General features: G+C 49.5%; 1 protein-coding gene and 1 pseudogene across 1 annotated transcript in view; both read right to left on the bottom strand.

Moving 5' to 3' along the window:
- LOC137641465 (uncharacterized) overlaps positions 1 to 13,075 on the bottom strand; it is a 48,591-nt gene that overhangs the window by 14,251 nt on the left and 21,265 nt on the right. The window contains exon 2 of the mRNA XM_068374048.1: positions 6,493 to 6,737. Within this exon, the coding sequence (XP_068230149.1) occupies positions 6,493 to 6,676 (184 nt within the window). The 5' untranslated portion in view covers positions 6,677 to 6,737. The remainder of the gene's footprint in view (positions 1 to 6,492; positions 6,738 to 13,075) is intronic.
- Positions 1,384 to 1,502, bottom strand: LOC137641739 (5S ribosomal RNA; annotated as a pseudogene).

Below are 13,075 nucleotides of genomic sequence, written 5' to 3'. Positions count from 1 at the left end.
AGAAGATCTCTTAAGGGACTAAAAAGTCCGAGCCATGCTCCAAGTTGGAGGTCTTCCTCCGACTAGGGCAGGGACGATCGTAGCTTCGTATGAGCGAGGAAGGATCCAGCGGGCAGGAAAAAGTTATTCCTTTAAGCCTGAAGGTCAGGGAAAGGCTGAACGACAGGCTTCATTGCCGAGAGCGGAAAGGAGTTTCCTCCCGCCGAAAGACAATAAGACCGTTATTGCTGGAGAAGAGGCCTCAAGGGAAGAGGTATATCTCCCACGGCACCAACCACCGAAGACTCTTCACTTTGACTGTAGCGGATTGTCTCTTCTTGAGGAGGAGGCGTAGTGTCTCCAGGCATGAAGCCGAAGCGACGCCCCGGTTCGGGAGAGATGTTGCAGTGTGGTTGTTTGAGTAGTCTGCGCCGTGGGAGAAGCTCTCCCGGGAGTTCCGTCAGGGGAAGCAGAGGGTCCAGAAACCGTTCTGTGCATAGTCCCAGTGGAGCTCTCCCATTGAAAGGTTGACAGACAACCTGGTCTTGTTGAGACCCATTGTCCACAGACAAAAAGGAGGGAAGACGCAGGCGTCGAAGTTGTCCCACCATCACCGAAATGCATCTTGCCAGAGTCCCGGGGTCTGAGACTGGGGGGAAGAACAGCGGAAGCTTGAGGTTCCAAGCTGTCGCGATCAGGTCCCCCAGACCAGGACTTGCTGGTTACTCAAGGCCAAAGACCCCCAGGTACACTCTCTCTACGAGGCTCCGCTCGGATAGTCGGAGAGAACATTCCTCTGCCTGGAATGAGAGAGCCGATGGTGGTATTGAGAGTATCTCAATCATCCCGGTATCTCTACTGCAAGATGTGAAGGTGTGAAAATGCGTCCCCTGCTGGTTAGAACACGCCAGAATCATGAAGTCGACGCGCACGGAGCGACTCGGCAGGAGCTGTAGGATCTGTAGAGGGGCCAGACTATGGCCCCTAAGCCTGCCTGAATGATGGAGAGGTATCCTTCAGGTCTTGACCATAGGCCTGGACCGGAACATGCCCCCCCGCCCTTTCTTTGACGAGTCCGAGAACAGCATCAAGAATGTGGGGAAAGGACGAGAATATCCACTACCATCAAGAGGTTCCATAGGTCAACACCCATTGCAGGTCTAATAGTTCCGCTGGTCCCATAGGGGCCAGGAAGTCCGGTTAATCGTTGCCTGCAACCACCGGAATTTGGACCGCCCCACATGGAACTTATGAGGCGACCGTTCAGACTATAGACGGGTCAATGAGGAAAGGAGAACTAGGAAATGTTCCAAGGTAGGGCTGAAAGCTCTGCTTGACTGAGAACAGGTACTGCGACTCTCCTCAGTCTTGCCACAGTCAACTGAAAGGAAGGCTCGGAGGATGTGGCAACAGAATCTGGCGTCCCCAGGTGGTCACCCATCCAAGTACTGACCAGAACCGACGTTGCTTAACCTCGCTGGACGGACGAGAAGCGGGGTTTCCAACGTGGTAAGGCCGTTGAATCAATATTATGGCCAGATACTCCAGATGTTGAGACAGAAGAAGAGAAGGCTCCATGCAAAATACCATGAACCCACACTCATGGTAAGCATCCGGAAGCTTGTCCCGGCGCTGAAGAAGGTCGAACCCGAGCCTACCGGAGTTGACCAGCCCTCCAAAAAGCAAAGGAGGCGGAAGCCTGCACCTGAGCGGCCATGAGGAAAACAGGGAGAGTTCTCTGGGGGAAAAAACTTGCTATGCCACGGCGGGATCGCCACACTGCATCATAAGCAGGAATACTTGCAGTCTAGGCTGAATTCCACGAGCTCCCCAGAAGATGGATGGAATGGAAACTGAAAGTACCTGTCCTTCCGATCCAGGGTTTAAGGAGTCCTGTCGCCTCGTTACCAGTCTGATCGATTCTGCTGTTCTACGCTGGCCGAAGTTTGTTCGACAAACTTGATCAGGGCTGAGAGGTTGACTATGGAACTCCCCTCTCAGATCCTTCCTTACAAGAAAGGATCGACTGAAGAGGCCGGGGGTGAAGCTGTCGATGATCCTATGGAGGACCTTCGCCTAAGGTATGGATCATTCTGCCCAACCGGGCAACTCTTGCCGACGCTATGGCATAGAGGTTCAGAGACACTGAATTCGCTGACAGAGACGGCAGGTGCGATATCCTTGGCTGATCAGAGATCGTGCGGGAATGGGCATCGGGAAGCTGTCATCCGGATGAGTAGCCTTAAGCATCCTCCCAGCGTGAAACCTGCAATCCTAGAGTTCGTGAACTCTGCCGCTCCCTTTAGGACTATGCCCCCCCCCGGGGGAGCCTCCCGTGCCATCTGTTCCTGACAGGAGGAAACTGCAATTGGACACCTTGTCTCAGTTGTCGTAGCCGATAACTTAGGCCGACGTGGTTGAAAGAGAAAAAGGCGCTGGAGCCCTGCAGAGTCTGGAAGAAAGCGCCTTGGAGGAGTGAAAACGGAAGTCGATTTCCTCCGCACAGCTGCTGTCTAAGTCTCTGTCCTTGGGCACAAACAAACTCTTCTCAAGGATGGAAGGGTGTCTGAGGTTGTCGACATCCACAGATGAGACACCCGAAGGAAGCCCTCAGTCAGCGCGTCCAGATGGTACAACATCGAGCTTGTCCGCAAGTTAGATACTTAACGACGAAACGCCAAGGTGCCTAAGCCCGAGAGGAGGAAAGTACCCATGATCTTCTTGTAGCTTCCTTGAACCAAACCTCGGGCCGTAACCAAGGAGGGAAAGGACCTGGTAAGCCCCCACAGGAAGGGGTAAGCAGTCACCCCTTGGCCGATGGAGAAATCTCGAACGGGAAGCCCCCCGCCAAAAATCCTTCTAGGGAATGACGGGGAAGGGCTAACCCAGGTTCTGGAAAGAGGAGTGTTGCTCAGACCTCCCTGAAGTTTCTTCCTATTCTTGCAAGTGCCATGCTCTGCGTTTACGGGGTGAGGCCGTTTTCTGGAAATACGCTCCAGAAGAACTCGCCAGGCTGGCCATGCTGCGAAAACCCCAATGGGAATCGTGGTCGTAATCGCCCTGGAGCTCGCGCGATGGTAATTCAAAGATTTGCGCGTGGGCAAACGTGGAAGCGCCCATGCGCAGTCACGCAGGAACGCAAACGAAGTTGAGCAAAGGGGCGCAGAAGGAGGGCGTGGTAGGAAGGGTGAGAGCTGGTGGTCGGCGAGCGATAACCCATAGACGAGCAATGGATACTGCAAGAATTAAGCCGACGTTCGTGTGAAGAAACACCGTAGGTTCGAGCGACGGAACACCGCCGGTTCGTGCGACGGAACACCGCCGGTTCGCGCGACGGAACATCGCCGGTTCGCTCGACGGAACACCGCCGGTTCGCGCGACGGAACACCGCCGGTCCGCACGACGGAACACCGTCCGTCCGCGCGATGGAATACCGTTGGTTCGCGCGCGGGCGAACATTGAAGAGCATGTGCGCGGACGCGCATGAGCGTAGACGTGCAGGCACGTGGCCGTGCGGACGCGCAGGCGAATGACCGCGCGGGCGCGCCGGCAAGCGGTCACGCAGTCGAGCGGGCGCGCAGGTGAGCGGTCGCGAGGGTGGGCAGGTGAATGAGCGCGAGTCCGAGGCGGCGAACGCAAGCGTTGCGATGGCAAGGAAACGCGCTGCCGCATGGGCGAGGAAGACCGCTGGCGATGTGGATCAACAGGCGATCGGTGGTGAGCTGGTGAGCGCTGACGCGCAGGTGGGCGACGGCGCGTTGGCGAGCGATGGTGCGTTAACAAAACGCTAGCGAGCAGATGAAGAATCGCGCGGGTGCGTAGGCGATTGCCAACGCGAGAGAGACTAGCGATGGTTAGCGCGCATCACGCTAACATAAGGCGCACAGGTGCATCAGGAAGGTGAGCGCTGAAGCCAGCTGTTAATCAGGCAATCCTAGACGGTTAGAAAACCGTTGGCGCCCATTGGTGTGTGGCAAAGAAGGGCGCGCAGGCAGATCGATGGCGATCGTTGACGCGTAGGAGATCGCTGGCGAGCAGGTGAACGTTGACACGTCTAAGATCACTGGCGAGCTGATGATCGCTGACGAGCAGAAGGCAACGCGTGGAAGCCTGCACATAGAAGAAGAGTCCTTGACCCAGACCTGAACTGAAGTTCTAGATCGCGAGGGCGAACTTGGGCGCGTAACAGGAACCAACAGGAACAGCAGGGATGATCATCATGAGAGCGCTGACGAACAGGAGAGCGCTAGCGATCAGGCAGCGCTGATGAGCAGGAGAGCGCCTGTGCGCTAACACTGAGCAGGAGCAGGAGAGAACACAGCAGAAGGGCGCGCAGGGGAACCCTGACATGCAAGGGAAGAACCCCTGTGGGAGGCAACCCTTTGCCCTGAAGGGAACGTTGTCCGTCGGGAGACAGATGTCCATCGGAAGACCGTTGCCTGTCCGTCGGGAGACTGATGTCCGTTGTCCGTCGGGAAGACCGTTGCCCTTCGGAAGGCGAGATCAGACTGCTGTCCATCTGCACCAAGGCGGAAGATCAAGAAGAAAGAGTTGTAGGCTGCAAACAGAGATTCAAAAAGGCACCTCTTAGCACCCTTATAGGGAGATGAGAGGCCCTTACGACGAGGCGGACGGTGGGCCTTACGGCGAAGGAGGCCAACAGCAACAGCAGCAGAAGAATCCTCCGAAGAGGAGTCTCTATGAGTGTACTCTCTCGCGAACGAAAGAGAAACACTTCGTAGAAGAGACTGGTCAGCCAGTGACCTAAAAGGAGCAATCCTCCGAAGAGGGGCTCCTGCAGTTGCCCAGGCCCTTGAGCGAAACTGCAGGTGTGACCGCTCAGCATCAAGAGCATAGTCACACGAAAAAAAGGCAAGAGAAGAACCCTCCAAATGGGGAAAAACTCAAGCCTGGACAGGAAAAACTTCCCTCGAAAGGAAAGTTACCCGCCCAAGGAGGCAAGCCTCCTGAGAGTTCTAAAATGAACTGGAGAGCTGTCAATCGTCACGGGAGTACTTCCAGTAGAAGGAGACACACCCCTGACGAAAATACAAGGAGGGAGGCAGCAACAGCCGAATCCCCATGCCTCAACAAGACAGCTCACACCGTTGCCATATTACAGAAACAAACTAGATCGGTAACTGTAAAAGAATAAAACAAAAATCATTAGTACACATTCATTCCCCCGGGAAGGCTCTGAAGAGGAATCCCGAGGGAAAGGAAACAAGAATTACACAACAGGCACGTGCCCTCACAACCACTTACACTCACGGAAGGAGAGCTGTAACCAAAACAGAATTATAACAATTATAATTATGAAACTATGTAATTATATAATTTAAAAATGAATGAACACTAAAGAAAGAACGAAAACCTCGAAAGGAATCGTTCTACAAGCTGAAAAATTAACAACTATAATTAGATTCATAAACTAATTGAGACAAACGTACGGCGTAGCAACCCCCCCACACGGAAAGGAAGCTACAAGGGCGTAGTAACACGTAGTAAAAGGGTGAACGACCTCAAGGGAGAGAGAGAGAGAGAAAGACCGAAGTCAAACTCGATCGCAACCCATAGAATTACACCGTGGTGGCCTAACTGCCGAGGACTCCACGTAGATATCGTACACTACACACACAACTCTGAAAAGGAAACTTACTGATTTCTATACTCAAATATATATACAAACATGAAAACATGTCTACATATATATTGAGTAAAAGAAAAGTCAGCGATTAAGTAAAGACAAAAAAACAAACATTGGCTGCCAAGAGAGGACCAAGACAGAGACGTCTGTCCCAGTCCGAGCCAAAAGTGAAAGTGAGCATTCATCTGTGTGTGTGTGTGGGGGGGGGGGGGGGAGCTAACTACCACTACCTCCCCCCCCCCCCCCCCCGCTAACTAGCGCGGGGGTCATACACCCTCGTTAAATTCTAATGGCTCGCCATTTCAGCTGCACTAAAAGGTAAACCCAATGTAAATAGCATGGTTTGTATTTCGGTTACAGAACAAACTAGTATCTTAAAATCAGTGCTCAATGTAATATCTAGCTTTGCTTCACATATCATTTGACTTATTAAAAGAGGCCCTCTTAAGATGTTAACAGGACTGCAGCCTTCATGAATAGGAAGATTTTTATTCTTTAGAATTGATCAGGTTAGTTACACTGTTAATAGTATGGTCAATAGTGCAGGTAGTAGTAGGTCAGAAGTACAGGTATGGTTTCTAAAACATTCAAAGGCAAAGCTGTATAAGCAATGGGAATCCCATTGCATTGTCCTAGAAAATTGGGCATACTATTAAAAACCACCATTTAGACTATGGTTTGTTTCGGGGAAACAAGATCACTTGAAAAATACACTATGTTATGAAACATAACTTTGGCATGACTTGTTAATTGAGTAAATGCTAATTCCAGGTACAGTATTTATATCAAACTAATTATACTTTACAATACATTACTTGGAAAAATTTTACTCTACAGTACAGTACTTGGGTAAATATATGACTTACCATGGTCCTTATAAGATACATCATATAGTGTAACAGGTGCATCATAAACTGAAGTAAGGCGATTGATACAGCACGGGAAGGCTTTCTTCAAGATGGCTAAAGCTAGTGACTCAAGACACTGGTCTTGTAATTTCTTTGGCGTGTGAGAAGCCATGATTTCTCCTTCAGCCAAATCATTCTGCATTTTTAAGCCACTATAATGACAACTCCTGAATATTCTGTCCAATAGTACAGTACTCTAGAACCTGGAAAACAAATTATTTTTAAAAATTAATTACCCCATATCTTTATTCAGAATTCAAGTAATGTATTTATGTATGGTAAAAGAATACAGTTTCGTTAAGCATTGGTAATATCAGAAAATTTAGTTTCAAGAAAACTTTTATATTATTGTACATAGATACAAACTTGTCATGTTATGCAGACCCAATTTCAGCAATCTACGCAACAAGATTTAGAGTACAATACCAGTAGCAGTTTGCTGACAGGTAATACGTCCCATTAGGGGTGGCTTTCCTTTCCCCTCGATTTTTTAATTTCCATTAAAATGAGAAAATTAGTGAGAAAGCTGTAGAGTGATAATTACTGTGAAAGGTTTATGTCTGATAAGATATTATTGGGTGTTAGAGACCTAAAGCAATGTATTTTTGACACACAATACTCTCATGCATCAGTCACTTTAACGAAAATGGCAATCTATAATTTGCCCTACTATTGGTTGTTCCTTGTACTCTAGCTGTGTTTTTGTAGGCTGTTACATAATTTCTTTATTAGTTTATCTCTTAATGGCTACCTCTTTTCTGTCATAACTTTTTTCTTATTAACATGATATTTTAATTATAAAACGGATTTTGAGCGAAGCGAAAAATCTATTTTTGGGTGAGATAGCCATGGCGTCCTGATGGAAGGTTCCTTTTTGGTAGCTTCCTTGGGTATAAGACTACTAAGATATTCCCAGAGAATTTAACCACAGGTTATCACAGAATTCTAACTTCTGGAGCGAGTATCTCAAAGGTTTCCCCTTAAGACATCGTAATACAACAGGGGACGCGCATGTCTGAACGCCCCACATAGCTATCTTCACCCCGAACAGAGTTAATGCTTCGGTGTGTAAGGACTGAGAATAGCTGGGAGCCGTTCCACAGCTAATCTCACTCGTGGCTACTACTGATACTCGAGACGTAAACAAACGGACGCCATTGCTCTAATGACGTCACGCCCGTCTTCATCCTGAAGCCAGTTGCTGCCCATCACCATGATACAGTAGCACAGGGTGGGAACAAAACTGGACGAAGTAGTAGGGAGGGTCCATCAGGACGCCATGGCTATCTCACCCAAAAATAGATTTTTCGCTTCGCTCAAAATCCGTTTTTTGGGCTCAAGCCATGGCGTCCTGATGGAAGAGTACCAGAGAATCAATGTATCGTGGTAGATTTTCCCCCAGTATTAAGTGCCTAGGCATTGACAAAACAGCAAAGTAATCTTAGATAAAGAACCATAGGGACGAAGTATCCTGCCCCCCTTGGCAGTGAAGTTCCCATGGGCTATGCCGACGTCAAAGTGGTATTGAAGGGCTATTCATCCTGAGAGAAGAACTTGAAGAACTTAGAGATGAAGCGGAATGTTTGGTATTTGTATAGGAACATTCTGAAATTAGACCAGTGGTGGTTGGGCACTGTGTATAGAGTTCATCTCTTGGTTATCAGAAGTAAGTATTCGGGTAGGAACCTTACTTAGTCAGGGTGAATATAATTTAGGATTAAACATCTTAAATTCTTCATAACCATAAGAAAGGAGGAATAAATAAGACTATGACAGGTATGTATTTCATAGTAAGTAGGAGCTGATAGAGACGCACAAGTAATAAAATAGAAATTTTATTTCACAATGCAGAAATTAAATAATTTACAGCAAAAGTAAAGTTCATTTACAGTAATAATAATGTACATAGAAATAAAGGCTTGCTCTTGAATCTGAAAAGGAATTTCAGGATATTAGTAGGTACTCGTTCTCGAGGAACGCAACTCTTTAAATAAAACACATCATGCTCAAGGCATGCGGCACTTGTGTGACACTATGACATTTCATCTGGGATAAGAACAGTTATAAAAGCACTAAGTGTTTTTTGACATCACTATGAATCGCTCGAGGGTCAACATAGGCACCCGAAGAGTTAGAGTCCCAAGTAACTCACTGTTCTACGCAGAGTTAGGTGCAGGTTTCATAACACTACCTGCGGCTACCACAAAATGTTTGACTTCGTGCACTTGTTTCGCATAATGTTTAAAGAAAACTCGCGAGGACTTCCAGCCCGTGAAGTTTTTAAGGCTTTCAAAGTCCATGCTCTGAAAGAAATTCAGAGAAGATGCCACTTTTCTAGGATCATGACCAGCGGGTGTACTGTTCGGATCCGCTCTGCGAATGAAGTAGGTGATTTTCGCTCTTAATTGTTTCAGTGACAGGTCGCTGCCCGATGTTTCTCCTTTGAAGAGTTGGCCTCCACCAAAGTTCGAAGTTCTGCGAAGATAGACCTTGAGGCTCTCTACTGGACATAGAGAGACATCCTCCTTCAGGGGGCATATTCTCCAAGGGCCCCATCTTTTGGTGGGTAATTCATTTTTAGCGAGAAACGTCGGATCAGGGGAGAGGGTCACTTCTCCTGAATCGGTAAACAGGATGTGTCCTTCTTCTCTTGATAATGCCACTATTTCGCTGACTCGAGCTCCCGAAGCGAGAGCAAACAAAAATATAACTTTCTGAGTCAGATCCTTGAGGGGGCATGAATCATTGTCCAAGTTGGAGGCGAAATGGAGTACCTTGTCTAGTGACCAGGAGATTGGTTTCGGTGGGGGTGCTGGACGTAGGCGAGCACATGCTTTTGGTAATTTGTTGAAGATGTCGTTGGACAGATCAATTTGGAAAGCATATAGAATTGGTCTAGCCAAGGCCGATTTGCAGGTTGAAATCGTATTGGCTGCTAATCCTTGTCCATGAAGGTGAATAAAGAAGGACATACAGAAATCAATTGTGATTTCTTTAGGATTTTTTGCCTTGACAAAGGAGACCCATTTCCTCCAGGATGATTCATATTGCCGTCTCGTGGATTCGGTCTTGTATTCCTCTAGGAAGTCTAGACTTTTCTTCGAGATCCCAAACCTCTTCTTTGCGGCAAGGGAGAGAAAATCATGAGATGAAGGTCCTTGATTTTCGATGATGAAGCGAAGACAGTCGACTTCTGTACTTGTTGAGAGAGAACTGGGCCCGGGAGAGGGATCAGCTTGGGCTGCAGCTCCAGGACCAGGGGGTACCAGTTGCTCCGGGGCCACTTGGGAGCCACTAGGGCCGCTGTCCCTTTGAAGGTTCTCAGTTTGGAGAGGACTTTCAACAGAAGGTTGGTGGGAGGGAACAGGTAGATCTTGGACCATCTGTTCCAGTCCAGTGACATGGCGTCCACTGCTTCTGCTTTGGGGTCCTCGTACGGGGCTACGTACAGAGGAAGTTGATTGTTGTCGCTCGTTGCAAAGAGATCTATCTGAAGTTCTGGGACTTGGTGAGAGATGAAGGAGAACGATCTTGCGTCTAGAGACCATTCCGACTCTATCGGGTTTGTCCGAGATAGAGCATCCGCTGTCACATTGCGGAATCCTTGTAGGTGAACTGCAGACAGGTGCCACTTCTTCTTCTCCGCCAGACGGAAGATTGGGAGAAGCACCTGATTTATCTGGGGCGATCTTGAGCCTTGGCGATTGAGACAACGAACTACCACCGAGTTGTCTAGGGTTAGACGGATGTGGATCGAGGGCGGCGGGGATAACTTCTTCAGAGTTAGAAGGACCGCCATGGCCTCCAAGATGTTTATGTGGAACGTCTTGAATAGTGGAGACCAGGTACCTTGAACCTGTTTCTGGTGGGAGTGACCTCCCCAACCTTCCAGTGAGGCATCCGTGTGGATGTTGAGTGATGGAGGAGGGTGTTGGAGAGGAATGGACCTTTTCAGGGCCTTTTCTTCCGACCACGGCTTTAGGAGGCGTCGCAGTCTGTTTGGAAGCCGTCTCTTGAGGTCTCTTCGAGCGATGGATGCCGAGCGTCTCCAGACTCCCGCGGCATCCTTTAGCTGTGCACGAAGCACTGGGTTTGTCACTGAGGCGAATTGTAGAGAGCCTAGAACTCGTTCCTGCTGTCGTCTTGAAATGCGTTTGGATTTCAGTAGTCGCTTGACAGACCCTGCTATTTCCTTCCTTTTCTTCTGGGGGATGGAAAGGCGGTGTGACTGAAGATTCCAGTGGATTCCCAACCACTGAAACTTCTGAGCTGGAGAGAGGCGAGATTTTTTCTCGTTGATCTTGAATCCCAGGTGTTCTAGGTACTGGGTAACTTCGTTGCAAGACTTTGCACACTCTTCGGGCGATGGAGCCCAGACTAGCCAGTCGTCGAGGTAGGCCATCACCTGGACGTTTCTTAGGCGGAGCTGTTGTACTATGGCATCCGCCAGTTTTGTGAAGATCCGAGGGGCCGCATTGAGGCCGAAGGGCATGGCCCGGAAGGCGTAGCTTTTCCTTTGGAGTCGAAATCCTAGGTAGGAGGAAGCGTGATGGTTCATTGGAATGTGCCAGTAGGCATCCGCCAGGTCTATAGAGACCGTGTAGGAACCTTGAGGCAGAAGGGTCCTTATTTGTTGAAGCGTCAGCATCTTGAATTTGTTGTTCTCTATGAACTTGTTGAGGGGGGATAAGTCCAGAATGACTCTGAGTTTGTCTGAGTCCTTCTTGGGAACACAAAACAGTCTCCCTTGGAACCTGGTGGACTTTACCTTCCTTATCACCTTCTTGTTCAAGAGGTCTAGAACATATTCTTCCAGAAGGGGGGTTGATTGCTGGAAGAATTGCTGGAAGATTGGGGGTGGTTGAGTCCAACTCCAGCCTAGACCCTTCTTGACGATGCTGTGTGCCCAGGGATCGAAGGTCCAACGATCCTGGAATTGGCGGAGTCTTCCTCCCACCGGAAGCACTTCATTGCTTCTGGTGTCCCGAGGACTTGTTGCCTCGGCCGCTAGCTCCCTTTCCTCCTCTACCTCTGGAGGGACGGCGAGATGCGTCTTTGCTTGCACCCCTGAATGAGCCTCTACCTTTGGCATGAAAGGTAGTTGATGGTTGCTCAAAGGCAGGGGTGAAGACCGGTGACTGTGACAACACCGGTTGGGGGACCAATTGAAAGGTCTGTTGTGGTTGGGCAACCACTTGGGAGGTAGCGGGTCCCGGAAACTGACGTCTTTGCTGACGTTGCTGGGGTTTTGACTTTTGGGGTTTCCTCTTAGGCTGAGGTCCGTCGTCCTGAGAGGGTTTCCTTTTCCTGGACATGCCCCACTTGTGGAGAAGGTTCCTATTCTCCGTGGCGGCTCTGTCAGTGATTTCCTTCACAAGGTCAGAAGGAAACAGGTGCTTTCCCCAGATGTTGGAGGAAATCAGCCTCCGGGGTTCGTGTTTCACGGTGGCACCGGCAAACACGAATTCACGACAGGCTCTTCGAGCCTTTATGAAGTGGTACAAGTCCTTCATTACCGTCAGTAAGGGGGATTTGGAGAGTACCATGTAGTGATCTGGTACTCTAGTGTCACAGGCCATAACTTCCAGTTGGACTTGATGAGAAAGAGATGCCGCAAGCCTCTCCTTCGTGTCTTGTTCCCGGCGAAGGAGGTGATCGTTGAGCTTTGGGAGGTCTTCATTAAACTGACGTCCGGCGACGTCAGGATCGAGCCTTCCCACGACGAAAGTATGTTGAACATCTTTCCAGTGTCGAGCGTCAGGGGGGGTCACGATGGAGAAGGGTCTGCACTCCTCCAGTGCAGGGCAGGGTTTCCCTTCTTCCGCCGCTTTAAGGCATGCAGCTAAGGCCTTTTCCAAGAATGGAAGAACCGCAGTATCAGGTGCAACGTAAGTAGGGTGCTTCTTGCTCAATGCCGGAAGCTTAGAGCAGGTAAAGCCTCTACTCTTGAATGCGGAGGCTAGCATAGCCTGGGCCTTTGCGAGATCGAACACTATCTCTTCCTTAGGTTCGGTCTCTTCCTTCGAGGCAGGTTCGGAACGAAGCCGGACGTAACAGTCCGGGTAGGCCTCAAAGCTTGGGAAGAACTCCACATCTTCCAAAGGGACCGTGCCGATCTTATCACTGACAAAGATCCTGCCGGTCGCAATAACCATATGCTCTGCATACCTCCACGGGTTGGCATGAGAGCAAGCGGGGAGATCCTTGACCGAAATCTTCTTCGGCTCTCTGGATCCTATCATCGACCTGATGGACTCCTGGTTCTCCTTCAGCCTGTCGTCCATGACGGCTCTAATCAGCCGGATCAGTTCTTGAGTGGAAGAAGAAGGATCCGGAGTCGAGGAGGTAGACGGAATAGACATTTCCGTCGGCGTAGGAGTAGGAGGGGGGATGGACGAGGGAGCAGCTTCTTGCTCCGACTCGGTGTATTCCACCTTGTCTTCGTCGTCTTCGGCTCCTTGAGCCATAAGCGTTTTCTCCGTGTCTTCCGAGACATCCGAAATCTGTTCGTCATCTTCGGAATCTAAACGACACTCGTGCA

Source organism: Palaemon carinicauda, chromosome 5, assembly GCF_036898095.1.
Source record: "Palaemon carinicauda isolate YSFRI2023 chromosome 5, ASM3689809v2, whole genome shotgun sequence".
Classification (NCBI taxonomy): Eukaryota; Metazoa; Arthropoda; class Malacostraca; order Decapoda; family Palaemonidae; genus Palaemon; species Palaemon carinicauda.
This window is presented reverse-complemented; position numbering and strand designations above follow the sequence as displayed.